At 55.2% G+C, this 27,349-nt stretch overlaps 3 protein-coding genes and 3 pseudogenes across 3 annotated transcripts; all 6 read right to left on the bottom strand.

Annotated features, from left to right (window-relative positions):
* Window positions 1–925: 925 nt before the first annotated feature.
* LOC132080422 (protocadherin beta-15-like) lies at window positions 926–3,376 on the bottom strand. The gene has a single exon (XM_059483589.1). The coding sequence runs from the start codon at window positions 3,368–3,370 to the stop codon at window positions 926–928; it is 2,445 nt and encodes an 814-aa protein (XP_059339572.1). The 5' UTR covers window positions 3,371–3,376.
* A 1,993-nt stretch (window positions 3,377–5,369) lies between these two features.
* LOC132080340 (protocadherin beta-15-like) lies at window positions 5,370–7,813 on the bottom strand (annotated as a pseudogene).
* Window positions 7,814–9,636: 1,823 nt separating this feature from the next.
* LOC132080424 (protocadherin beta-15-like) lies at window positions 9,637–12,277 on the bottom strand (annotated as a pseudogene).
* Window positions 12,278–14,100: 1,823 nt separating this feature from the next.
* On the bottom strand, window positions 14,101–16,748 carry LOC132080432 (protocadherin beta-15-like). Its single transcript, XM_059483601.1, has one exon. It carries the CDS (start codon window positions 16,740–16,742, stop codon window positions 14,298–14,300), a length of 2,445 nt encoding a protein of 814 aa, XP_059339584.1. The 5' UTR covers window positions 16,743–16,748; the 3' UTR covers window positions 14,101–14,297.
* A 1,817-nt stretch (window positions 16,749–18,565) lies between these two features.
* LOC132080458 (protocadherin beta-15-like) lies at window positions 18,566–21,200 on the bottom strand (annotated as a pseudogene).
* Window positions 21,201–23,242: 2,042 nt separating this feature from the next.
* Window positions 23,243–25,693, bottom strand: LOC132080434 (protocadherin beta-15-like). Its single transcript, XM_059483603.1, has one exon. The coding sequence runs from the start codon at window positions 25,685–25,687 to the stop codon at window positions 23,243–23,245; it is 2,445 nt and encodes an 814-aa protein (XP_059339586.1). The 5' UTR covers window positions 25,688–25,693.
* Window positions 25,694–27,349: the final 1,656 nt, after the last annotated feature.

Genomic DNA, 27,349 nt, shown 5'->3' on the forward strand with positions numbered 1-27,349 from the left:
ACAACATCTTTTTTTAAGTTCTTCTTGACTCTTCCTTCCTATAATTGTCTTTTAATAACTGTGGATTTTTCCTTCATTGCATTCAATGGCAATGAACATGTCTCTGTTACATATTACAGCTCTGTTCAATTACAGTTTACTGTAACACTGTTTGTTCATCTGTATTCCCAAGGCAATCTCGATGTGACAGAACACCCAACCCCTTCTTGTAAGTCAAAGGAAGGTTTTGTTGTGCATTTTGTGTCTGTACTCTCTGCTAGATAAGGAAGATGAGACTGCTGTTGTCAAAGGGTGCAAATCACCTCCTTTCCTACTGAGCTGGCGTTGCCTGTGTTGCAGTGGCTGGGTGGGGGCAACTCCCTGCTTCACCAGGCATCACTACTGATGCATCTGTAGATATGCAATGTCTGCATGGACAAAGGTAGAAATAAAAAAGCAAAACACACAGAGCTCACATTTCATAAAGAGACAACCCAAATCTAGGGATAAAGAGCCTAGTGCCCACATGATGTTGTGACTTAATACTTACAACTTGCGAGCTATCATGAAGCACAAAAAGGGCCTCTTTCATTTCAGTGAGGATATTATTTGATATCGTCCAAAGCTCAGAATAAAGGATCCTCTGTCTTGTCAGCCAGCAAGAAAAAAAAGAGCAGAGGTGTGATTGATAAGCACACACTTAAAACCTGTTAGAAAGGGCAGTGACAGAGCTGAATCCAATTACTTAATAAGTGAGAGAAGCTTGGCTTCTTTAACTTCGTAATTCTTTTTGGAGTGGTAGATATCAGCGCTAAATAGAATTTTCAAGAAATTGTTTAAACCTATAAGAAAAAAAAATATATAATCAGGAAGAATCATTACCCAATGCACCAGCCTGGATCCCATCCTCTCAAGATCCATGAAGCATCAGTCTGTGCAGACCCAGCTAGTCAAAAGAAAGAGCGTTGAATTGTCCTGCAGAGAGAGTGCCAGCATTGTCTGGGGCCATGTCCTCGCTGCTGACAGGGACACCGGGGAAATCCTGTTCCTCACCGGGGCCCTGGCCCACGGCGCAGTGCTGTGGGGGCAGGCTGGGCAGGATGGGCTTGAGGAATCTGAACTCGCTGTTGCCCGAGCCCGTGGTGAGGCTGATCTCGTAGCAATAGGCGCGAGGCAGGGTCCCTGCAGCGGCTGCATCGGCCAGGCCGCTCTGCAAGGTGTCGGCAGCATAGAGCACAGGGCCAGCCTTCAGCTCCTTCCTCCTGCACATCTTGCGAGCCAGCAGCACTGCCGTGGAGATGAGGAAGAGGAGGGAGACAAAGACCAAGGCAATGATTAAATAGGTGGTCAGGGAGGCAGCGGCCTGATCCTCGCTGGCCGGGCTGCTGTGCGGCAGGCGCACGTCGGAGAAGTCCTTGAGCAGGAGAGCGCTGAGAGCTGCCGTGGCTGACAGCGGGGGCTTGCCGTTGTCTCTGACCAGCACCACCAGCTTCTGCTTGACGCTGTCTCTCTCTGTCACCGGCCTCCTGAGACGCACCTCGCCGCTTTGCACGCCCACGGAAAACAGGCCTGGGTCGGTGGCCCTGAGCAGGTGGTAGGAGAGCCACGAGTTCTGTCCTGAGTCGGCATCGACGGCCACCACTTTGCTGATGAGGTAGCCCGCCTCAGCCGACACGGGCACCAGCTCACTGGAGGCCGGGCCGCTCTCCTGGGCCGGGTAGAGCACCAGCGGGGCGTTGTCGTTCTCGTCCAGCACCACCAGGCGCACGGTGACGTTGGCTCTCAGCGGAGGAGAGCCCGCGTCAGAGGCACTGACCGTCACCTCGGTCTGCCTCAAGCGCTCGTAGTCCAGGGGCCGCAGCACAAACACGTGTCCCTTCTCCGAGTTCACCGAGATGCAGGAGCACCAGGCCCGCTCTGGCCCTTGCTCTGCTGCCAGGGAATAGCTCACCTTGGCATTCAGCCCCACGTCAGCATCTGCAGCGCTCACGGCTCCCACAAACACCGTGGGCACGTTGTTCTCACGCACGTACATGGTGTAGGAGGTCTGGTTGAAGACGGGGGCATTGTCATTGACGTCGGAGATGTCCACGGTGAAGGTGTGCGTGCTGGTGAGAGGAGGCGAGCCCGCATCTGCTGCCGTCACACTGAGGATGTACTGAGGCGTCTCCTCGCGGTCCAGCGCGCTCACTGTCACCAGCTCATAGTAATTCTTGTAGGCTGGCCGCAGGGAGAAGAAGAGCTGATCCTGCAGGGCACAGGAGATCTTCCCGTTGGCACCAGAATCCCGGTCCCTGACCGTAAACAGGGCAACCACCGTGCCGGGCACTGTGTTCTCGGGGAGGGGACTGCTGAAGGAACTGACCACCAGCTCTGGGGCATTGTCATTCACATCCACCACCTCCACCAACACCTTGCAGATTGCTGACAGCCCTCCTCCATCTCTGGCCCTCACACTGAGCTCATGAGTGTGTGCTGCCTCAAAGTCCAAAGGTTTGGTGATTTTAATTTCACCAGTTATGGGATCAATCACAAATGCAGACTCACTCTGTCCCACTGAATCACTCAGTTGATAGGTGATGTCCCCATTAACTCCTGCATCCGGATCTGTTGCCAGTACAGTCAGAACCACAGAGCTTTCTGGCATGTTCTCCAAAACCTGCCCTGTGTACTCGTCCTTTGTGAATTTGGGAGCGTTGTCATTTACATCTAGAATGAGAATTTTTACTTCTGTAGTTCCACTTCTAGGAGGAGTGCCCCCATCCACAGCAATTAAACTGAAACTCATCTCAGACTGCTCTTCCCTGTCAAGCGGCTTTTCCAAGACCAGTTCAAGATGCTTTTTGCCTGTGCTTTGACTTCCATAGGACGCTCTAAAATACTCATTCTCAGGATTAATGCTGTACTCCTTGACTGTGTTCCGGCCAATATCTAGGTCCCGAGCAACCTCCAGAGGGAAACGTGAGCCTGGCTCGCTCGTTTCCAGGATGTCAAAAAGGACTCGATCCTCGGGGAATACAGGGGAATGATCATTGATATCCTCCAGATCTACCTCGACCCGAAAGAACTGCAGGGGATTGGAGAGCAGCAGTTCGAAGGGGAGCATGCAGGTGTCGGACTGGGCGCACAGCTGCTCCCGGTCCAGCCTCCCCGCCACGACGAGGCGGCCGGAGGCGCGCTCCAAGCGAAAATGCTGGCGGCCGTCCTCCGAGACCAGGCGGGCGCGGCGAGCCGAGAGCTGCGCCGGCGTCAGCCCCGCGTCCTCGGCCAGCTCGCCCACCAGGGAGCCGCTTTCCGCCTCCTCGGCTACGGAGTAGCGGATGGGCTCGGCGCCAGCGAGCGGCAGCCCCAGCAAAGCACACACACAAAGCACTTGCCTTGCGAGCGCCATGGCGCGGCGGCGGCGCCGGCGGCCGCTGTCGGTGTCGGTGTCGCGGCGGGTGTCCCGGGCGATTGCGGGCGGAGAGCGGCGAAGTGCGGGCCGGGCGCCTTCCCTCGCTGTCTCAGATTCCGGCCGGCGCTCCGGAACGCAGCCGGGGTGTGCCGGCAGCGCGTGACACGGGGCAGCGCTCGCTGCCGCAGCCGCTGCCACCTCCGCCCGGCTGAGCTGGGCTGCTCTAAGCTGAACTGAGCTGAGCTGGGCTGGGCTGGGCTGGTTCTGGTCTGAGCTCGCTCGGGCTGTGCCGCTCCGGGCCCGGCCGCCTCCGCTGCCGCAGCCGCTCGGCGCCGCCTTGGCCGAGGGCACCACCCAGCGGTGCGCGCTGGGACTGCAGCCGCCGCCGCCCGCAGCCCGCGCTGCCGCTCGGCCCGGCCCGCGATCCCGAAGGCAGCGAGACAGCCGGGGCCGGCAACGGAACGCGGCCTCAACCAGGGCAGCACAAAGACCAGGCTCAGCCCACAAGGGCCAAGCCGCAGTTCCCGGCAGAAGAAACAGCATAGAGATAGGACGATTAGTGACAGCATGGACATGCCAATGAACACTGAATCTCCCCACTCAGGCTCTGTACCCACCCATCATTGCTGCATTCAAGGGACACAGTGAGCATGTAACTCGTAGAATTTTGAAAAATCTTGTCGGGCTTTCTCAGAAATAACTTGGCTACAAAGTACTCGGTGTCCTCTAAAGCAGTCAGTGCTCTCTTTATTTCAGTCTAACCCTCTCCCGTTTCTAACCTCAGAGTTATACCTATTTACAATATTAAACTGCATCACTTCAGCACATCACAGTGTGAGGGAAGCTTTCGGAGCATTCCATGCATGACAGACATCATTCAAACAACCAAATATTCTAGATGGGGTGGCCGTCCTCTAGAGGAACAGGCTCAGTACATTTCAGAGGAGGAAGGGTAAACATGGGAATGCAAATGTTCTGACACAAACACGGAATTTCATGTGGAGACAGGCTTCCATTCCCTTTAAGAAGCATTAGGACTCAGAACAGCAATGAAAAGGCAAATTTCAATGTTTTTTCTTAAAGTTTCTTCTTGACTTGACCTTCCAATGAGTGTTTTTGTATTTCTGGATTTTTCCTTCAATGCATGAAATGACAATGGACATGTTTCTTCAGCTCTGTTCAATTACAGTCTACCGTAACACCCTCCGTGCTCCTGTATTTCCAAGGTAATTCTGAAGTGACAGAACATCCAAGCCCTTCTTGTAAGCCAAAGGAAGGTTTAGTTCTGCATTTTCCTGCTCTGCTCTGAGCTGGATAAGGAAGATGAGACTGTGGTTGTCAATGAGTCCAAGTCACCTGCTTCCCTGCTCAGCTGGCACTGCCTGTGTTGCAGTGGCTGGGTGGGAGCAAGGCCCTGCTTCAGCATGCAGTAATTGTGAAGTATCTGCAGATATTCAATGTTGTCTGCATGGACAAACAGATTGACAAGAAAGACAAGCACACAGAGCTCACATCTCATAAGGAGAAATCCAGAAGCCAGGCAAAAAAGGGCCCAGTATTCATGTGACATTGAGACACCGGGCTCAAAAATTCCTGGTTTTCCAGAGGTGGGAAAATTTTTTCGCATTTCAGTGAGAGTATGAGTGGTTCGGCCAACAGTGATACTGCCTTAAAGATCAGAAAAATAAGATCTTCTGTCTTGTCAGCCAGCAAGAGAAAGCAGATCCTAGATTGAGAGCTAAACACATACATAATCTTATTAGAATAGGCAGTAGCAAAGGCGAAACCCATTAAAAACTAAGTGTGAAAACCTTGGCTTCTTTTAAAATCTTCGCTGCTTTTAGGAGTGGTAGACAATTATTTCAAAGAGAATATGATGGAAGTTGGATAAATCAATTAAAAATACATATCTATGATGGAGGAAGTATTAGCACACACTGTGGTCCTGGTGCTCTCCTCCCCAGATCCATGAAGCCTCAGTCTGTGCAGACCCCAGCTAGTTGAAGGAAAGAACGTTGAACTGTCCTGCAGAGAGAGTGCCAGCATTGTCTGGGGCCATGTCCTCGCTGCTGACAGGGACACCGGGGAAATCCTGTTCCTCACCGGGGCCCTGGCCCACGGCGCAGTGCTGTGGAGGCAGGCTGGGCAGGATGGGCTTGAGGAATCTGAACTCGCTGTTGCCCGAGCCCGTGGTGAGGCTGATCTCGTAGCAATAGGCGCGGGGCAGGGTCCCTGCAGCGGCTGCATCGGCCAGGCCGCTCTGCAAGGTGTCGGCAGCATAGAGCACGGGGCCAGCCTTCAGCTCCTTCCTCCTGCACATCTTGCGAGCCAGCAGCACTGCCGTGGAGATGAGGAAGAGGAGGAAGACAAAGACCAAGGCAATGATTAAATAGGTGGTCAGGGAGGCGGCGGCCTGATCCTCGCTGGCCGGGCTGCTGTGCGGCAGGCGCACGTCGGAGAAGTCCTTGAGCAGGAGAGCGCTGAGAGCTGCCGTGGCTGACAGCGGGGGCTTGCCGTTGTCTCTGACCAGCACCACCAGCTTCTGCTTGACGCTGTCTCTCTCTGTCACCGGCCTCCTGAGACGCACCTCGCCGCTTTGCACGCCCACGGAAAACAGGCCTGGGTCGGTGGCCCTGAGCAGGTGGTAGGAGAGCCACGAGTTCTGTCCCGAGTCGGCATCGACGGCCACCACTTTGCTGATGAGGTAGCCCGCCTCAGCCGACACGGGCACCAGCTCACTGGAGGCCGGGCCGCTCTCCTGGGCCGGGTAGAGCACCAGCGGGGCGTTGTCGTTCTCGTCCAGCACCACCAGGCGCACGGTGACATTGGCTCTCAGCGGAGGAGAGCCCGCGTCAGAGGCACTGACCGTCACCTCGGTCTGCCTCAAGCGCTCGTAGTCCAGGGGCCGCAGCACAAACACGTGTCCCTTCTCCGAGTTCACCGAGATGCAGGAGCACCAGGCCCGCTCTGGCCCTTGCTCTGCTGCCAGGGAATAGCTCACCTTGGCATTCAGCCCCACGTCAGCATCTGCAGCGCTCACGGCTCCCACAAACACCGTGGGCACGTTGTTCTCACGCACGTACATGGTGTAGGAGGTCTGGTTGAAGACGGGGGCATTGTCATTGACGTCGGAGATGTCCACGGTGAAGGTGTGCGTGCTGGTGAGAGGAGGCGAGCCCGCATCTGCTGCCGTCACACTGAGGATGTACTGCGGCGTCTCCTCGCGGTCCAGCGCGCTCACTGTCACCAGCTCATAGTAATTCTTGTAGGCTGGCCGCAGGGAGAAGAAGAGCTGATCCTGCAGGGCACAGGAGATCTTCCCATTGGCACCAGAATCCCGGTCCCTGACCGTAAACAGGGCAACCACCGTGCCGGGCACTGTGTTCTCGGGGAGGGGACTGCTGAAGGAACTGACCACCAGCTCTGGGGCATTGTCATTCACATCCACCACCTCCACCAACACCTTGCAGATTGCTGACAGCCCTCCACCATCTCTGGCCCTCACACTGAGCTCGTGAGTCTGTGCTGCCTCAAAGTCCAGGGGTTTTGTTATTTTAATTTCACCAGTTATGGGATCAATCACAAATGCTGAATCACTCTGATCCGCTGCCTGGCTGAGCTGATAGGAGATATCTCCATTAACTCCTGCATCTCGATCAGTTGCCAGCACATTCAGAACCACAGAGCCTTCTGGTATGTTTTCCAGAACCTTCCCAATGTAACGCTCTTGCGTGAACTTGGGAGCATTGTCATTTACATCTAGAATGGTAATAGAGACTTCGATGGTCCCACTTCTGGAAGGAGAGCCACCGTCCGCAGCAATAACACTAAAACCCATCTCAGACTGCTCCTCTCTGTCTAGTGACTTTTCCAAAACAAGTTCAAGATATTTGTCACCATTATTCCGACTTCCATAGGAGACACTAAAGTACTCATTCTCGGGAAAGATGCGGTATTCCTTGACTTTGTTGCTGCCAATATCAAGGTCCCTAGCCACTTCCAGAGGGAAAAGTGAACCTGGCTCACTCGTTTCCAGGATATCAAAAAGGACTCGTTTTTCAGGGAATACAGGGGAATGATCATTGATATCCTCCCGATCTACCTCGACCCGAAAGAACTGCAGGGGGTTGGAGAGCAGCAGCTCGAAGGGAGCATGCAGGTGTCGGACTGGGCGCACAGCTGCTCCCGGTCCAGCCTCCCCGCCACGACGAGGCGGCCGGAGGCGCGCTCCAAGCGAAAATGCTGGCGGCCGTCCTCCGAGACCAGGCGGGCGCGGCGAGCCGAGAGCTGCGCCGGCGTCAGCCCCGCGTCCTCGGCCAGCTCGCCCACCAGGGAGCCGCTTTCCGCCTCCTCGGCTACGGAGTAGCGGATGGGCTCGGCGCCAGCGAGCGGCAGCCCCAGCAAAGCACACACACAAAGCACTTGCCTTGCGAGCGCCATGGCGCGGCGGCGGCGCCGGCGGCCGCTGTCGGTGTCGGTGTCGCGGCGGGTGTCCCGGGCGATTGCGGGCGGAGAGCGGCGAAGTGCGGGCCGGGCGCCTTCCCTCGCTGTCTCAGATTCCGGCCGGCGCTCCGGAACGCAGCCGGGGTGTGCCGGCAGCGCGTGACACGGGGCAGCGCTCGCTGCCGCAGCCGCTGCCACCTCCGCCCGGCTGAGCTGGGCTGCTCTAAGCTGAACTGAGCTGATCTGGGCAGGGCTGGGCTGGTTCTGGTCTGAGCTCGCTCGGGCTGTGCCGCTCCGGGCCCGGCCGCCTCCGCTGCCGCAGCCGCTCGGCGCCGCCTTGGCCGAGGGCACCACCCAGCGGTGCGCGCTGGGACTGCAGCCGCCGCCGCCCGCAGCCCGCGCTGCCGCTCGGCCCGGCCCGCGATCCCGAAGGCAGCGAGACAGCCGGGGCCGGCAACGGAACGCGGCCTCAACCAGGGCAGCACAAAGACGAGGCACAACCCAGGAAGACAAAGCCTCGTCCCTCAGCAGGCGAATTCGCACAGTGACAGAGCCATAGTGACAGCATCGGCCTGCTAATGAGCACCTCAGTGGCTGCATCTCCACACTCAGGCGCTGAACCTACCCCTCACTGCATCAGACAGAGGACACAGTGAAACAGTCGCATAATTTTAAAAAGTCTTGTCAGGGCTTTTTCCGGAAGGAACATATCTACAAAAATTCTGTCTCCCCAAAGTAGTGATGTTGTTCACTTATTTCAGTCTAATTCTATTTTTCAGTTTCTAACCCCAGAGTTATACCAATTTACAACACTTAAACTGCATCACTTCAGCACATAAAATCCTGAGGGAGGCTTTCTGAGAATTTCATGCATCATAGACATCAATCAAACAACAGTTAGTCTACATAGCGTGGTAGTCATTCTCTAGAGGAACAGGCTCAGTACAGTGCTCAGCACATTTCAGAGGAGAAAGTGCAAACGTGGGAATGCAAATGCTCTGATACAAACACAGAAAATCGTATGGGGAGAGCTTTCTAGTGCCATCAAGAAGCCTTGGGATTCAGGAACAACAATGAAAAGACTAAACTCAATATCTTTTCTTTTGAAGCTCTTCTTCACTCTGTCTTACATAAATTGTGATTTAGTATATGTGAATTTTTTCTTCAATGCAGCAGATGACTATGAATATGTTCCTACAATTCTGTTCAATTACAGTCTACTCTAACACTGTTTGTGCTCCTGTAATTCCAAGGCAATTCTGAAGTGACAGAACATCCTGGTCCTTCTTGTATGCCAAAGGAAACTTTTTGTGCATTTTGCTGCTCTGCTCTAAACTAGATAAGGAAGATGAGACTGCTGTTGTCAAAGGGTCCAAATCAACTCCTTCCCTACTGAGCTGGCATTGCCTGTGTTGCAGTGGCTGGGTGGGAGCAACTCCCTGGTTCACCAGACAGCACTACTGAAGCATCTGTAGATATTCAGTGTCTGCATGGACAAACACAGTGTCAAGAAAGCAAAGCACACAGAGCTCCCATCTCAGACAGAGACATCCAGAATCCAGGGAAGAAAGGGCCTAGTGCTCATTTGACATTGTGATTCACAACTCAAATCTTCGTGGTTTTCCAGACGTGGGAAATTCTTTTTGGATATCAGTGAGGATATGATTTGTTTGGTGAATGATGATACTGCCTTAAAGATCAGAATAAAAAGATCCTCAGTCTTGTTAGACAACAGGAGAATGCAGATCATAGCTTGAGAATGAACCACATACATAAGCTTATTAGAAAAGGCAGTAGCAAAGGTAAAACACACTAAAAACTAAGCAAGAAAACCTTGGCTTATTTTATTTCCATTCATTGCTTTTTCAGTAGCAGACATTGATTTCAAAGAGAATTTGCAAGAAGCTGAGCAAACCAATGAAAAATGCAAATTTCTATAAAGGCAGAACTGTCACACACTGTGGCCCAGGTCCCGTTCTCCCAAGTGCAATGAAGCCTCAGTTGGTGCAGACCCCAGCTAGTCAAAGGAAAGAGCGTTGAACTGTCCTGCAGAGAGAGTGCCAGCATTGTCTGGGGCCATGTCCTCGCTGCTGAAAGGGACACCGGGGAAATCCTGTTCCTCACCGGGGCCCTGGCCCACGGCGCAGTGCTGTGGGGGCAGGCTGGGCAGGATGGGCTTGAGGAATCTGAACTCGCTGTTGCCCGAGCCCGTGGTGAGGCTGATCTCGTAGCAATAGGCGCGGGGCAGGGTCCCTGCAGCGGCTGCATCGGCCAGGCCGCTCTGCAAGGTGTCGGCAGCATAGAGCACAGGGCCAGCCTTCAGCTCCTTCCTCCTGCACACCTTGCGAGCCAGCAGCACTGCCGTGGAGATGAGGAAGAGGAGGGAGACAAAGACCAAGGCAATGATTAAATAGGTGGTCAGGGAGGCAGCGGCCTGATCCTCGCTGGCCGGGCTGCTGTGCGGCAGGCGCACGTCGGAGAAGTCCTTGAGCAGGAGAGCGCTGAGAGCTGCCGTGGCTGACAGCGGGGGCTTGCCGTTGTCTCTGACCAGCACCACCAGCTTCTGCTTGACGCTGTCTCTCTCTGTCACCGGCCTCCTGAGACGCACCTCGCCGCTTTGCACGCCCACGGAAAACAGGCCTGGGTCGGTGGCCCTGAGCAGGTGGTAGGAGAGCCACGAGTTCTGTCCCGAGTCGGCATCGACGGCCACCACTTTGCTGATGAGGTAGCCCGCCTCAGCCGACACGGGCACCAGCTCACTGGAGGCCGGGCCGCTCTCCTGGGCCGGGTAGAGCACCAGCGGGGCGTTGTCGTTCTCGTCCAGCACCACCAGGCGCACGGTGACATTGGCTCTCAGCGGAGGAGAGCCCGCGTCAGAGGCACTGACCGTCACCTCGGTCTGCCTCAAGCGCTCGTAGTCCAGGGGCCGCAGCACAAACACGTGTCCCTTCTCCGAGTTCACCGAGATGCAGGAGCACCAGGCCCGCTCTGGCCCTTGCTCTGCTGCCAGGGAATAGCTCACCTTGGCATTCAGCCCCACGTCAGCATCTGCAGCGCTCACGGCTCCCACAAACACCGTGGGCACGTTGTTCTCACGCACGTACATGGTGTAGGAGGTCTGGTTGAAGACGGGGGCATTGTCATTGACGTCGGAGATGTCCACGGTGAAGGTGTGCGTGCTGGTGAGAGGAGGCGAGCCCGCATCTGCTGCCGTCACACTGAGGATGTACTGCGGCGTCTCCTCGCGGTCCAGCGCGCTCACTGTCACCAGCTCATAGTAATTCTTGTAGGCTGGCCGCAGGGAGAAGAAGAGCTGATCCTGCAGGGCACAGGAGATCTTCCCATTGGCACCAGAATCCCGGTCCCTGACCGTAAACAGGGCAACCACCGTGCCGGGCACTGTGTTCTCGGGGAGGGGACTGCTGAAGGAACTGACCACCAGCTCTGGGGCATTGTCATTCACATCCACCACCTCCACCAACACCTTGCAGATTGCTGACAGCCCTCCATCATCTCTGGCCCTCACACTGAGCTCGTGAGTCTGTGCTGCCTCAAAGTCCAGGGGTTTTGTTATTTTAATTTCACCAGTTATGGGATCAATCACAAATGCTGAATCACTCTGATCCGCTGCCTGGCTGAGCTGATAGGAGATATCTCCATTAACTCCTGCATCTCGATCAGTTGCCAGCACATTCAGAACCACAGAGCCTTCTGGTATGTTTTCCAGAACCTTCCCAATGTAACGCTCTTGCGTGAACTTGGGAGCATTGTCATTTACATCTAGAATGGTAATAGAGACTTCGATGGTCCCACTTCTGGAAGGAGAGCCACCGTCCGCAGCAATAACACTAAAACCCATCTCAGACTGCTCCTCTCTGTCTAGTGACTTTTCCAAAACAAGTTCAAGATATTTGTCACCATTATTCCGACTTCCATAGGAGACACTAAAGTACTCATTCTCGGGAAAGATGCGGTATTCCTTGACTTTGTTGCTGCCAATATCAAGGTCCCTAGCCACTTCCAGAGGGAAAAGTGAACCTGGCTCACTCGTTTCCAGGATATCAAAAAGGACTCGTTTTTCAGGGAATACAGGGGAATGATCATTGATATCCTCCAGATCTACCTCGACCCGAAAGAACTGCAGGGGGTTGGAGAGCAGCAGCTCGAAGGGAGCATGCAGGTGTCGGACTGGGCGCACAGCTGCTCCCGGTCCAGCCTCCCCGCCACGACGAGGCGGCCGGAGGCGCGCTCCAAGCGAAAATGCTGGCGGCCGTCCTCCGAGACCAGGCGGGCGCGGCGAGCCGAGAGCTGCGCCGGCGTCAGCCCCGCGTCCTCGGCCAGCTCGCCCACCAGGGAGCCGCTTTCCGCCTCCTCGGCTACGGAGTAGCGGATGGGCTCGGCGCCAGCGAGCGGCAGCCCCAGCAAAGCACACACACAAAGCACTTGCCTTGCGAGCGCCATGGCGCGGCGGCGGCGCCGGCGGCCGCTGTCGGTGTCGGTGTCGCGGCGGGTGTCCCGGGCGATTGCGGGCGGAGAGCGGCGAAGTGCGGGCCGGGCGCCTTCCCTCGCTGTCTCAGATTCCGGCCGGCGCTCCGGAACGCAGCCGGGGTGTGCCGGCAGCGCGTGACACGGGGCAGCGCTCGCTGCCGCAGCCGCTGCCACCTCCGCCCGGCTGAGCTGGGCTGCTCTAAGCTGAACTGAGCTGATCTGGGCAGGGCTGGGCTGGTTCTGGTCTGAGCTCGCTCGGGCTGTGCCGCTCCGGGCCCGGCCGCCTCCGCTGCCGCAGCCGCTCGGCGCCGCCTTGGCCGAGGGCACCACCCAGCGGTGCGCGCTGGGACTGCAGCCGCCGCCGCCCGCAGCCCGCGCTGCCGCTCGGCCCGGCCCGCGATCCCGAAGGCAGCGAGACAGCCGGGGCCGGCAACGGAACGCGGCCTCAACCAGGGCAGCACAAAGACGAGGCACAACCCAGGAAGACAAAGCCTCGTCCCTCAGCAGGCGAATTCGCACAGTGACAGAGCCATAGTGACAGCATCGGCCTGCTAATGAGCACCTCAGTGGCTGCATCTCCACACTCAGGCGCTGAACCTACCCCTCACTGCATCAGACAGAGGACACAGTGAAACAGTCGCATAATTTTAAAAAGTCTTGTCAGGGCTTTTTCCGGAAGGAACATATCTACAAAAATTCTGTCTCCCCAAAGTAGTGATGTTGTTCACTTATTTCAGTCTAATTCTATTTTTCAGTTTCTAACCCCAGAGTTATACCAATTTACAACACTTAAACTGCATCACTTCAGCACATAAAATCCTGAGGGAGGCTTTCTGAGAATTTCATGCATCATAGACATCAATCAAACAACAGTTAGTCTACATAGCGTGGTAGTCATTCTCTAGAGGAACAGGCTCAGTACAGTGCTCAGCACATTTCAGAGGAGAAAGTGCAAACGTGGGAATGCAAATGCTCTGATACAAACACAGAAAATCGTATGGGGAGAGCTTTCTAGTGCCATCAAGAAGCCTTGGGATTCAGGAACAACAATGAAAAGACTAAACTCAATATCTTTTCTTTTGAAGCTCTTCTTCACTCTGTCTTACATAAATTGTGATTTAGTATATGTGAATTTTTTCTTCAATGCAGCAGATGACTATGAATATGTTCCTACAATTCTGTTCAATTACAGTCTACTCTAACACTGTTTGTGCTCCTGTAATTCCAAGGCAATTCTGAAGTGACAGAACATCCTGGTCCTTCTTGTATGCCAAAGGAAACTTTTTGTGCATTTTGCTGCTCTGCTCTAAACTAGATAAGGAAGATGAGACTGCTGTTGTCAAAGGGTCCAAATCAACTCCTTCCCTACTGAGCTGGCATTGCCTGTGTTGCAGTGGCTGGGTGGGAGCAACTCCCTGGTTCACCAGACAGCACTACTGAAGCATCTGTAGATATTCAGTGTCTGCATGGACAAACACAGTGTCAAGAAAGCAAAGCACACAGAGCTCCCATCTCAGACAGAGACATCCAGAATCCAGGGAAGAAAGGGCCTAGTGCTCATTTGACATTGTGATTCACAACTCAAATCTTCGTGGTTTTCCAGACGTGGGAAATTCTTTTTGGATATCAGTGAGGATATGATTTGTTTGGTGAATGATGATACTGCCTTAAAGATCAGAATAAAAAGATCCTCAGTCTTGTTAGACAACAGGAGAATGCAGATCATAGCTTGAGAATGAACCACATACATAAGCTTATTAGAAAAGGCAGTAGCAAAGGTAAAACACACTAAAAACTAAGCAAGAAAACCTTGGCTTATTTTATTTCCATTCATTGCTTTTTCAGTAGCAGACATTGATTTCAAAGAGAATTTGCAAGAAGCTGAGCAAACCAATGAAAAATGCAAATTTCTATAAAGGCAGAACTGTCACACACTGTGGCCCAGGTCCCGTTCTCCCAAGTGCAATGAAGCCTCAGTTGGTGCAGACCCCAGCTAGTCAAAGGAAAGAGCGTTGAACTGTCCTGCAGAGAGAGTGCCAGCATTGTCTGGGGCCATGTCCTCGCTGCTGAAAGGGACACCGGGGAAATCCTGTTCCTCACCGGGGCCCTGGCCCACGGCGCAGTGCTGTGGGGGCAGGCTGGGCAGGATGGGCTTGAGGAATCTGAACTCGCTGTTGCCCGAGCCCGTGGTGAGGCTGATCTCGTAGCAATAGGCGCGGGGCAGGGTCCCTGCAGCGGCTGCATCGGCCAGGCCGCTCTGCAAGGTGTCGGCAGCATAGAGCACAGGGCCAGCCTTCAGCTCCTTCCTCCTGCACACCTTGCGAGCCAGCAGCACTGCCGTGGAGATGAGGAAGAGGAGGGAGACAAAGACCAAGGCAATGATTAAATAGGTGGTCAGGGAGGCAGCGGCCTGATCCTCGCTGGCCGGGCTGCTGTGCGGCAGGCGCACGTCGGAGAAGTCCTTGAGCAGGAGAGCGCTGAGAGCTGCCGTGGCTGACAGCGGGGGCTTGCCATTGTCTCTGACCAGCACCACCAGCTTCTGCTTGACGCTGTCTCTCTCTGTCACCGGCCTCCTGAGACGCACCTCGCCGCTTTGCACGCCCACGGAAAACAGGCCTGGGTCGGTGGCCCTGAGCAGGTGGTAGGAGAGCCACGAGTTCTGTCCCGAGTCGGCATCGACGGCCACCACTTTGCTGATGAGGTAGCCCGCCTCAGCCGACACGGGCACCAGCTCACTGGAGGCCGGGCCGCTCTCCTGGGCCGGGTAGAGCACCAGCGGGGCGTTGTCGTTCTCGTCCAGCACCACCAGGCGCACGGTGACATTGGCTCTCAGCGGAGGAGAGCCCGCGTCAGAGGCACTGACCGTCACCTCGGTCTGCCTCAAGCGCTCGTAGTCCAGGGGCCGCAGCACAAACACGTGTCCCTTCTCCGAGTTCACCGAGATGCAGGAGCACCAGGCCCGCTCTGGCCCTTGCTCTGCTGCCAGGGAATAGCTCACCTTGGCATTCAGCCCCACGTCAGCATCTGCAGCGCTCACGGCTCCCACAAACACCGTGGGCACGTTGTTCTCACGCACGTACATGGTGTAGGAGGTCTGGTTGAAGACGGGGGCATTGTCATTGACGTCGGAGATGTCCACGGTGAAGGTGTGCGTGCTGGTGAGAGGAGGCGAGCCCGCATCTGCTGCCGTCACACTGAGGATGTACTGCGGCGTCTCCTCGCGGTCCAGCGCGCTCACTGTCACCAGCTCATAGTAATTCTTGTAGGCTGGCCGCAGGGAGAAGAAGAGCTGATCCTGCAGGGCACAGGAGATCTTCCCATTGGCACCAGAATCCCGGTCCCTGACCGTAAACAGGGCAACCACCGTGCCGGGCACTGTGTTCTCGGGGAGGGGACTGCTGAAGGAACTGACCACCAGCTCTGGGGCATTGTCATTCACATCCACCACCTCCACCAACACCTTGCAGATTGCTGACAGCCCTCCATCATCTCTGGCCCTCACACTGAGCTCGTGAGTCTGTGCTGCCTCAAAGTCCAGGGGTTTTGTTATTTTAATTTCACCAGTTATGGGATCAATCACAAATGCTGAATCACTCTGATCCGCTGCCTGGCTGAGCTGATAGGAGATATCTCCATTAACTCCTGCATCTCGATCAGTTGCCAGCACATTCAGAACCACAGAGCCTTCTGGTATGTTTTCCAGAACCTTCCCAATGTAACGCTCTTGCGTGAACTTGGGAGCATTGTCATTTACATCTAGAATGGTAATAGAGACTTCGATGGTCCCACTTCTGGAAGGAGAGCCACCGTCCGCAGCAATAACACTAAAACCCATCTCAGACTGCTCCTCTCTGTCTAGTGACTTTTCCAAAACAAGTTCAAGATATTTGTCACCATTATTCCGACTTCCATAGGAGACACTAAAGTACTCATTCTCGGGAAAGATGCGGTATTCCTTGACTTTGTTGCTGCCAATATCAAGGTCCCTAGCCACTTCCAGAGGGAAAAGTGAACCTGGCTCACTCGTTTCCAGGATATCAAAAAGGACTCGTTTTTCAGGGAATACAGGGGAATGATCATTGATATCCTCCAGATCTACCTCGACCCGAAAGAACTGCAGGGGGTTGGAGAGCAGCAGCTCGAAGGGGAGCATGCAGGTGTCGGACTGGGCGCACAGCTGCTCCCGGTCCAGCCTCCCCGCCACGACGAGGCGGCCGGAGGCGCGCTCCAAGCGAAAATGCTGGCGGCCGTCCTCCGAGACCAGGCGGGCGCGGCGAGCCGAGAGCTGCGCCGGCGTCAGCCCCGCGTCCTCGGCCAGCTCGCCCACCAGGGAGCCGCTTTCCGCCTCCTCGGCTACGGAGTAGCGGATGGGCTCGGCGCCAGCGAGCGGCAGCCCCAGCAAAGCACACACACAAAGCACTTGCCTTGCGAGCGCCATGGCGCGGCGGCGGCGCCGGCGGCCGCTGTCGGTGTCGGTGTCGCGGCGGGTGTCCCGGGCGATTGCGGGCGGAGAGCGGCGAAGTGCGGGCCGGGCGCCTTCCCTCGCTGTCTCAGATTCCGGCCGGCGCTCCGGAACGCAGCCGGGGTGTGCCGGCAGCGCGTGACACGGGGCAGCGCTCCCTGCCGCAGCCGCTGCCACCTCCGCCCGGCTGAGCTGGGCTGCTCTAAGCTGAACTGAGCTGAGCTGGGCAGGGCTGGGCTGGTTCTGGTCTGAGCTCGCTCGGGCTGTGCCGCTCCGGGCCCGGCCGCCTCCGCTGCCGCAGCCGCTCGGCGCCGCCTTGGCCGAGGGCACCACCCAGCGGTGCGCGCTGGGACTGCAGCCGCCGCCGCCCGCAGCCCGCGCTGCCGCTCGGCCCGGCCCGCGATCCCGAAGGCAGCGAGACAGCCGGGGCCGGCAACGGAACGCGGCCTCAACCAGGGCAGCACAAAGACGAGGCACAACCCAGGAAGACAAAGCCTCGTCCCTCAGCAGGCGAATTCGCACAGTGACAGAGCCATAGTGACAGCATCGGCCTGCTAATGAGCACCTCAGTGGCTGCATCTCCACACTCAGGCGCTGAACCTACCCCTCACTGCATCAGACAGAGGACACAGTGAAACAGTCGCATAATTTTAAAAAGTCTTGTCAGGGCTTTTTCCGGAAGGAACATATCTACAAAAATTCTGTCTCCCCAAAGTAGTGATGTTGTTCACTTATTTCAGTCTAATTCTATTTTTCAGTTTCTAACCCCAGAGTTATACCAATTTACAACACTTAAACTGCATCACTTCAGCACATAAAATCCTGAGGGAGGCTTTCTGAGAATTTCATGCATCATAGACATCAATCAAACAACAGTTAGTCTACATAGCGTGGTAGTCATTCTCTAGAGGAACAGGCTCAGTACAGTGCTCAGCACATTTCAGAGGAGAAAGTGCAAACGTGGGAATGCAAATGCTCTGATACAAACACAGAAAATCGTATGGGGAGAGCTTTCTAGTGCCATCAAGAAGCCTTGGGATTCAGGAACAACAATGAAAAGACTAAACTCAATATCTTTTCTTTTGAAGCTCTTCTTCACTCTGTCTTACATAAATTGTGATTTAGTATATGTGAATTTTTTCTTCAATGCAGCAGATGACTATGAATATGTTCCTACAATTCTGTTCAATTACAGTCTACTCTAACACTGTTTGTGCTCCTGTAATTCCAAGGCAATTCTGAAGTGACAGAACATCCTGGTCCTTCTTGTATGCCAAAGGAAACTTTTTGTGCATTTTGCTGCTCTGCTCTAAACTAGATAAGGAAGATGAGACTGCTGTTGTCAAAGGGTCCAAATCAACTCCTTCCCTACTGAGCTGGCATTGCCTGTGTTGCAGTGGCTGGGTGGGAGCAACTCCCTGGTTCACCAGACAGCACTACTGAAGCATCTGTAGATATTCAGTGTCTGCATGGACAAACACAGTGTCAAGAAAGCAAAGCACACAGAGCTCCCATCTCAGACAGAGACATCCAGAATCCAGGGAAGAAAGGGCCTAGTGCTCATTTGACATTGTGATTCACAACTCAAATCTTCGTGGTTTTCCAGACGTGGGAAATTCTTTTTGGATATCAGTGAGGATATGATTTGTTTGGTGAATGATGATACTGCCTTAAAGATCAGAATAAAAAGATCCTCAGTCTTGTTAGACAACAGGAGAATGCAGATCATAGCTTGAGAATGAACCACATACATAAGCTTATTAGAAAAGGCAGTAGCAAAGGTAAAACACACTAAAAACTAAGCAAGAAAACCTTGGCTTATTTTATTTCCATTCATTGCTTTTTCAGTAGCAGACATTGATTTCAAAGAGAATTTGCAAGAAGCTGAGCAAACCAATGAAAAATGCAAATTTCTATAAAGGCAGAACTGTCACACACTGTGGCCCAGGTCCCGTTCTCCCAAGTGCAATGAAGCCTCAGTTGGTGCAGACCCCAGCTAGTCAAAGGAAAGAGCGTTGAACTGTCCTGCAGAGAGAGTGCCAGCATTGTCTGGGGCCATGTCCTCGCTGCTGACAGGGACACCAGGGAAATCCTGTTCCTCACCGGGGCCCTGGCCCACGGCGCAGTGCTGTGGGGGCAGGCTGGGCAGGATGGGCTTGAGGAATCTGAACTCGCTGTTGCCCGAGCCCGTGGTGAGGCTGATCTCGTAGCAATAGGCGCGGGGCAGGGTCCCTGCAGCGGCTGCATCGGCCAGGCCGCTCTGCAAGGTGTCGGCAGCATAGAGCACAGGGCCAGCCTTCAGCTCCTTCCTCCTGCACACCTTGCGAGCCAGCAGCACTGCCGTGGAGATGAGGAAGAGGAGGGAGACAAAGACCAAGGCAATGATTAAATAGGTGGTCAGGGAGGCGGCGGCCTGATCCTCGCTGGCCGGGCTGCTGTGCGGCAGGCGCACGTCGGAGAAGTCCTTGAGCAGGAGAGCGCTGAGAGCTGCCGTGGCTGACAGCGGGGGCTTGCCGTTGTCTCTGACCAGCACCACCAGCTTCTGCTTGACGCTGTCTCTCTCTGTCACCGGCCTCCTGAGACGCACCTCGCCGCTTTGCAGGCCCACGGAAAACAGGCCTGGGTCGGTGGCCCTGAGCAGGTGGTAGGAGAGCCACGAGTTCTGTCCCGAGTCGGCATCGACGGCCACCACTTTGCTGATGAGGTAGCCCGCCTCAGCCGACACGGGCACCAGCTCACTGGAGGCCGGGCCGCTCTCCTGGGCCGGGTAGAGCACCAGCGGGGCGTTGTCGTTCTCGTCCAGCACCACCAGGCGCACGGTGACGTTGGCTCTCAGCGGAGGAGAGCCCGCGTCAGAGGCACTGACCGTCACCTCGGTCTGCCTCAAGCGCTCGTAGTCCAGGGGCCGCAGCACAAACACGTGTCCCTTCTCCGAGTTCACCGAGATGCAGGAGCACCAGGCCCGCTCTGGCCCTTGCTCTGCTGCCAGCGAATAGCTCACCTTGGCATTCAGCCCCACGTCAGCATCTGCAGCGCTCACGGCTCCCACAAACACCGTGGGCACGTTGTTCTCACGCACGTACATGGTGTAGGAGGTCTGGTTGAAGACGGGGGCATTGTCATTGACGTCGGAGATGTCCACGGTGAAGGTGTGCGTGCTGGTGAGAGGAGGCGAGCCCGCATCTGCTGCCGTCACACTGAGGATGTGCTGAGGCGTCTCCTCGCGGTCCAGCGCGCTCACTGTCACCAGCTCATAGTAATTCTTGTAGGCTGGCCGCAGGGAGAAGAAGAGCTGATCCTGCAGGGCACAGGAGATCTTCCCGTTGGCACCAGAATCCCGGTCCCTGACCGTAAACAGGGCAACCACCGTGCCGGGCACTGTGTTCTCGGGGAGGGGACTGCTGAAGGAACTGACCACTAGCTCTGGGGCATTGTCATTCACATCCACCACCTCCACCAACACCTTGCAGATTGCTGACAGCCCTCCTCCATCTGTGGCTCTCACAGTCAGCTCATGTATTTGTGCTGTCTCAAAGTCCAGTGGTTTTGTGAGTTTAATTTCCCCAGTTATTGGATCAATCACAAATGCAGAATCGCTCTGACCCACTACTTCACTGAGTTGATAGGAGATCCTGCATCGGGATCAGTTGCCCATACAGTCAGAATCACAGAGCCCTCTGGCATGTTCTCCAAAACCTTAGCAATGTACTCCTCCTGAGTGAATATGGGAGCATTGTCATTTGCATCTAGAATGATAACAGAGATCTCGATGCTTCCACTCCTGGGAGGAGAGCCCCCATCTACAGCCATAACACTGAAACCCATCTCTGCATGCTCCTCTCTGTCTAATGGTTTTTCCAAAACTAGTTCAAGAGACTTCTTGCCTTTAATGCTACTCCCATAGGAGACACTGAAGTACTCGTTCTTGGGAGACATATTGTACTCCTGGACTGTGTTGGTGCCAATATCGAGGTCCCGAGCCATCTCTAGTGGGAAACGTGAACCTGGCTCGCTCGTTTCAGGGATCCTAAAATTGACTCGATCTTCTCGAAAAACGGGTGAATGATCATTGATATCCTTCACAGTCACCTCGACCCGAAAGAACTGCAGGGGATTGGAGAGCAGCAGCTCGAAGGGGAGCATGCAGGTGTCGGACTGGGCGCACAGCTGCTCCCGGTCCAGCCTCCCCGCCACGACGAGGCGGCCGGAGGCGCGCTCCAAGCGAAAATGCTGGCGGCCGTCCTCCGAGACCAGGCGGGCGCGGCGAGCCGAGAGCTGCGCCGGCGTCAGCCCCGCGTCCTCGGCCAGCTCGCCCACCAGGGAGCCGCTTTCCGCCTCCTCGGCTACGGAGTAGCGGATGGGCTCGGCGCCAGCGAGCGGCAGCCCCAGCAAAGCACACACACAAAGCACTTGCCTTGCGAGCGCCATGGCGCGGCGCCGGCGCCGGCGGCCGCTGTCGGTGTCGGTGTTGCGGCGGGTGTCCCGGGCGATTGCGGGCGGAGAGCGGCGAAGTGCGGGCCGGGCGCCTTCCCTCGCTGTCTCAGATTCCGGCCGGCGCTCTGTAACACAGCCGGGCTGTGCCGGCAGCGCGTGACACGGGGCAGCGCTCGCTGCCGCAGCCGCTGCCACCTCCGCCCGGCTGAGCTGGGCTGCTCTAAGCTGAACTGAGCTGAGCTGAGCTGGGCAGGGCTGGGCTGGTTCTGGTCTGAGCTCGCTCGGGCTGTGCCGCTCCGGGCCCGGCCGCCTCCGCTGCCGCAGCCGCTCGGCGCCGCCTTGGCCGAGGGCACCACCCAGCGGTGCGCGCTGGGACTGCAGCCGCCGCCGCCCGCAGCCCGCGCTGCCGCTCGGCCCGGCCCGCGATCCCGAAGGCAGCGAGACAGCCGGGGCCGGCAACGGAACGCGGCCTCAACCAGGGCAGCACAAAAACCAGGCTCAACCCAGAAGCACAGAGTCTCGTCTCTCAGCAGGAGAAATAGCACAGTGATAGGGGAGGATGACAGCACGGGTATGCCAATGAACAGTCTCGGCTGCGTCTCCATGCTCAGGAGCTCTACCCCCCCAACGTTGCTGCGTACAGGGTGACACAGTGAGAAGTTAAGTTGCTCATTTCCGAAAAGTCTTCAAAGGGCTTTACCAGAAATAACGTGTCTACAAATACTTCTTTCTCCATTGAAATAATCAGGGTGTTCTCTTTATTTTAGTATCACACATTTTTTCACTTTTCAATCATAATTATACCAATTCATAATATTAAACTGTATAATTTTAGCACATCACAGCGGGAGGGAGGCTTTCTGAGTATTTCATGCATCACAGTCATCCTTCCTACAACCAGTTATTTTAGATGGGGTGGCAGTCTTTCTCTAGATGAACGGGTCCCTACTTGCTCAGAAAATTTCAGAGGAGAAATGGCAAAAATGAGAATGCAAATGCTCTGATACAAACACAGATAATCATGTGTGGACAGCTTTTAATTTCCTTCAAGAAACCTTGGGATTCAGTAACACCAATCAAAAGACCAAGTGTAACCGCTTTTTTTAAAAGTTCTTGTTGACTCTACCTTCCAATAATTGCCTTTTAGTATTTGCAGAGTTTTCCTTCAATGCAGCCAAAGACAATGATGATGTTCCTACTGTTCTGTTCAGTTCTATAGTCTACTCTAACACTGTTGGTGCTGCTATATTTCCAAGGCAATCCTGAGGTGACAGAATACCCAAGCCCTTCTTGTAAGCCAAAGGAAGGTTTTGTTCTGCGTTTTGCTGCTCTAATCTGAGCTACATAAGGAAGATGAGACTGTTGCATGAAAATGGTTGAAATCACCTTGTTCCTTGCTGCCCTGGCACTGCCTGTGTTGCAATGGTAGGGTGATAACAACTGCCTTCACCAGGCAGTACTACTGAAGAATCTGCCAATATTCAGTGTCTAAATGAACAAGGAAGCTTGTCTTGTCAGTCGTAGTGAGAAAAAGTAAAGGAGAGATAGCCCACATCTCAAACAAAGACATTCATAATCCAGGGAAGAAAGAGGCTAGGACGCACACGACATTGTGACTCCGTACTAGCAATTTCCTTGCTTTCCTGGAGTACAAAAAACGTTTTTGCATTTCAGTGAGGGTAGGATTTGTTTGTCCCACAGTGACATTGTTCAAAGGTAAGAATAAAGAAGTCCTCTGACTTGTCAGAGAGCAAGAGAAAGATGAACACAGATGTGAGTGCAAGCCGCATACATGAAGCCTGTTAAAAATGGCAGTTAAAGAGCTGAAACAGATTACTAAAACAAGTGAGGGAACCTCTATGTCTTGTACTTGCATTGCTGTATTTGGAGTGGCGGATTGTGTTTATTCTAAAGAGAACTTTGAGAAAGTTAATTTAACCAACTGGAAATACAGATAAAACCTTGAGAAAAAATTGACATACATGGCAGCCTGGTGCGTCTCCTTCGAAGATCCATGAAGCTATAGTCTGTGTAGACCCCAGCTAGTTGAAGGAAAGAGCGTTAAACTGCCCTGCAGAGAGAGTGCCAGCATTGTCTGGGGCCATGTCCTCGCTGCTGACAGGGACACCGGGGAAATCCTGTTCCTCATCGGGGCCCTGGCCCACGGCGCAGTGCTGTGGGGGCAGGCTGGGCAGGATGGGCTTGAGGAATCTGAACTCGCTGTTGCCCGAGCCCGTGGTGAGGCTGATCTCGTAGCAATAGGTGCGGGGCAGGGTCCCTGCAGCGGCTGCATTGGCCAGGCCGCTCTGCAAGGTGTCGGCAGCATAGAGCACAGGGCCAGCCTTCAGCTCCTTCCTCCTGCACACCTTGCGAGCCAGCAGCACTGCCGTGGAGATGAGGAAGAGGAGGGAGACAAAGACCAAGGCAATGATTAAATAGGTGGTCAGGGAGGCGGCGGCCTGATCCTCGCTGGCCGGGCTGCTGTGCGGCAGGCGCACGTCGGAGAAGTCCTTGAGCAGGAGAGCGCTGAGAGCTGCCGTGGCTGACAGCGGGGGCTTGCCGTTGTCTCTGACCAGCACCACCAGCTTCTGCTTGACGCTGTCTCTCTCTGTCACCGGCCTCCTGAGACGCACCTCGCCGCTTTGCAGGCCCACGGAAAACAGGCCTGGGTCGGTGGCCCTGAGCAGGTGGTAGGAGAGCCACGAGTTCTGTCCCGAGTCGGCATCGACGGCCACCACTTTGCTGATGAGGTAGCCCGCCTCAGCCGACACGGGCACCAGCTCACTGGAGGCCGGGCCGCTCTCCTGGGCCGGGTAGAGCACCAGCGGGGCGTTGTCGTTCTTGTCCAGCACCACCAGGCGCACGGTGACATTGGCTCTCAGCGGAGGAGAGCCCGCGTCAGAGGCACTGACCGTCACCTCGGTCTGCCTCAAGCGCTCGTAGTCCAGGGGCCGCAGCACAAACACGTGTCCCTTCTCCGAGTTCACCGAGATGCAGGAGCACCAGGCCCGCTCTGGCCCTTGCTCTGCTGCCAGGGAATAGCTCACCTTGGCATTCAGCCCCACGTCAGCATCTGCAGCGCTCACGGCTCCCACAAACACCGTGGGCACGTTGTTCTCACGCACGTACATGGTGTAGGAGGTCTGGTTGAAGACGGGGGCATTGTCATTGACGTCGGAGATGTCCACGGTGAAGGTGTGCGTGCTGGTGAGAGGAGGCGAGCCCGCATCTGCTGCCGTCACACTGAGGATGTACTGCGGCGTCTCCTCGCGGTCCAGCGCGCTCACTGTCACCAGCTCATAGTAATTCTTGTAGGCTGGCCGCAGGGAGAAGAAGAGCTGATCCTGCAGGGCACAGGAGATCTTCCCATTGGCACCAGAATCCCGGTCCCTGACCGTAAACAGGGCAACCACCGTGCCGGGCACTGTGTTCTCGGGGAGGGGACTGCTGAAGGAACTGACCACCAGCTCTGGGGCATTGTCATTCACATCCACCACCTCCACCAACACCTTGCAGATTGCTGACAGCCCTCCATCATCTCTGGCCCTCACACTGAGCTCGTGAGTCTGTGCTGCCTCAAAGTCCAGGGGTTTTGTTATTTTAATTTCACCAGTTATGGGATCAATCACAAATGCTGAATCACTCTGATCCGCTGCCTGGCTGAGCTGATAGGAGATATCTCCATTAACTCCTGCATCTCGATCAGTTGCCAGCACATTCAGAACCACAGAGCCTTCTGGTATGTTTTCCAGAACCTTCCCAATGTAACGCTCTTGCGTGAACTTGGGAGCATTGTCATTTACATCTAGAATGGTAATAGAGACTTCGATGGTCCCACTTCTGGAAGGAGAGCCACCGTCCGCAGCAATAACACTAAAACCCATCTCAGACTGCTCCTCTCTGTCTAGTGACTTTTCCAAAACAAGTTCAAGATATTTGTCACCATTATTCCGACTTCCATAGGAGACACTAAAGTACTCATTCTCGGGAAAGATGCGGTATTCCTTGACTTTGTTGCTGCCAATATCAAGGTCCCTAGCCACTTCCAGAGGGAAAAGTGAACCTGGCTCACTCGTTTCCAGGATATCAAAAAGGACTCGTTTTTCAGGGAATACAGGGGAATGATCATTGATATCCTCCAGATCTACCTCGACCCGAAAGAACTGCAGGGGGTTGGAGAGCAGCAGCTCGAAGGGGAGCATGCAGGTGTCGGACTGGGCGCACAGCTGCTCCCGGTCCAGCCTCCCCGCCACGACGAGGCGGCCGGAGGCGCGCTCCAAGCGAAAATGCTGGCGGCCGTCCTCCGAGACCAGGCGGGCGCGGCGAGCCGAGAGCTGCGCCGGCGTCAGCCCCGCGTCCTCGGCCAGCTCGCCCACCAGGGAGCCGCTTTCCGCCTCCTCGGCTACGGAGTAGCGGATGGGCTCGGCGCCAGCGAGCGGCAGCCCCAGCAAAGCACACACACAAAGCACTTGCCTTGCGAGCGCCATGGCGCGGCGGCGGCGCCGGCGGCCGCTGTCGGTGTCGGTGTCGCGGCGGGTGTCCCGGGCGATTGCGGGCGGAGAGCGGCGAAGTGCGGGCCGGGCGCCTTCCCTCGCTGTCTCAGATTCCGGCCGGCGCTCCGGAACGCAGCCGGGGTGTGCCGGCAGCGCGTGACACGGGGCAGCGCTCCCTGCCGCAGCCGCTGCCACCTCCGCCCGGCTGAGCTGGGCTGCTCTAAGCTGAACTGAGCTGAGCTGGGCAGGGCTGGGCTGGTTCTGGTCTGAGCTCGCTCGGGCTGTGCCGCTCCGGGCCCGGCCGCCTCCGCTGCCGCAGCCGCTCGGCGCCGCCTTGGCCGAGGGCACCACCCAGCGGTGCGCGCTGGGACTGCAGCCGCCGCCGCCCGCAGCCCGCGCTGCCGCTCGGCCCGGCCCGCGATCCCGAAGGCAGCGAGACAGCCGGGGCCGGCAACGGAACGCGGCCTCAACCAGGGCAGCACAAAGACGAGGCACAACCCAGGAAGACAAAGCCTCGTCCCTCAGCAGGCGAATTCGCACAGTGACAGAGCCATAGTGACAGCATCGGCCTGCTAATGAGCACCTCAGTGGCTGCATCTCCACACTCAGGCGCTGAACCTACCCCTCACTGCATCAGACAGAGGACACAGTGAAACAGTCGCATAATTTTAAAAAGTCTTGTCAGGGCTTTTTCCGGAAGGAACATATCTACAAAAATTCTGTCTCCCCAAAGTAGTGATGTTGTTCACTTATTTCAGTCTAATTCTATTTTTCAGTTTCTAACCCCAGAGTTATACCAATTTACAACACTTAAACTGCATCACTTCAGCACATAAAATCCTGAGGGAGGCTTTCTGAGAATTTCATGCATCATAGACATCAATCAAACAACAGTTAGTCTACATAGCGTGGTAGTCATTCTCTAGAGGAACAGGCTCAGTACAGTGCTCAGCACATTTCAGAGGAGAAAGTGCAAACGTGGGAATGCAAATGCTCTGATACAAACACAGAAAATCGTATGGGGAGAGCTTTCTAGTGCCATCAAGAAGCCTTGGGATTCAGGAACAACAATGAAAAGACTAAACTCAATATCTTTTCTTTTGAAGCTCTTCTTCACTCTGTCTTACATAAATTGTGATTTAGTATATGTGAATTTTTTCTTCAATGCAGCAGATGACTATGAATATGTTCCTACAATTCTGTTCAATTACAGTCTACTCTAACACTGTTTGTGCTCCTGTAATTCCAAGGCAATTCTGAAGTGACAGAACATCCTGGTCCTTCTTGTATGCCAAAGGAAACTTTTTGTGCATTTTGCTGCTCTGCTCTAAACTAGATAAGGAAGATGAGACTGCTGTTGTCAAAGGGTCCAAATCAACTCCTTCCCTACTGAGCTGGCATTGCCTGTGTTGCAGTGGCTGGGTGGGAGCAACTCCCTGGTTCACCAGACAGCACTACTGAAGCATCTGTAGATATTCAGTGTCTGCATGGACAAACACAGTGTCAAGAAAGCAAAGCACACAGAGCTCCCATCTCAGACAGAGACATCCAGAATCCAGGGAAGAAAGGGCCTAGTGCTCATTTGACATTGTGATTCACAACTCAAATCTTCGTGGTTTTCCAGACGTGGGAAATTCTTTTTGGATATCAGTGAGG

This window comes from Ammospiza nelsoni, chromosome 16 (genome assembly GCF_027579445.1).
Source record: "Ammospiza nelsoni isolate bAmmNel1 chromosome 16, bAmmNel1.pri, whole genome shotgun sequence".
Lineage (NCBI taxonomy): Eukaryota > Metazoa > Chordata > Aves > Passeriformes > Passerellidae > Ammospiza > Ammospiza nelsoni.

Bases quoted from the DNA above. Each gene is read 5' to 3' on its own strand.
- LOC132080432 (XM_059483601.1), bottom strand. From the start codon at position 16,742: ATGGCGCTCGCAAGGCAAGTGCTTTGTGTGTGTGCTTTGCTGGGGCTG.
- LOC132080422 (XM_059483589.1), bottom strand. From the start codon at position 3,370: ATGGCGCTCGCAAGGCAAGTGCTTTGTGTGTGTGCTTTGCTGGGGCTG.
- LOC132080434 (XM_059483603.1), bottom strand. From the start codon at position 25,687: ATGGCGCTCGCAAGGCAAGTGCTTTGTGTGTGTGCTTTGCTGGGGCTG.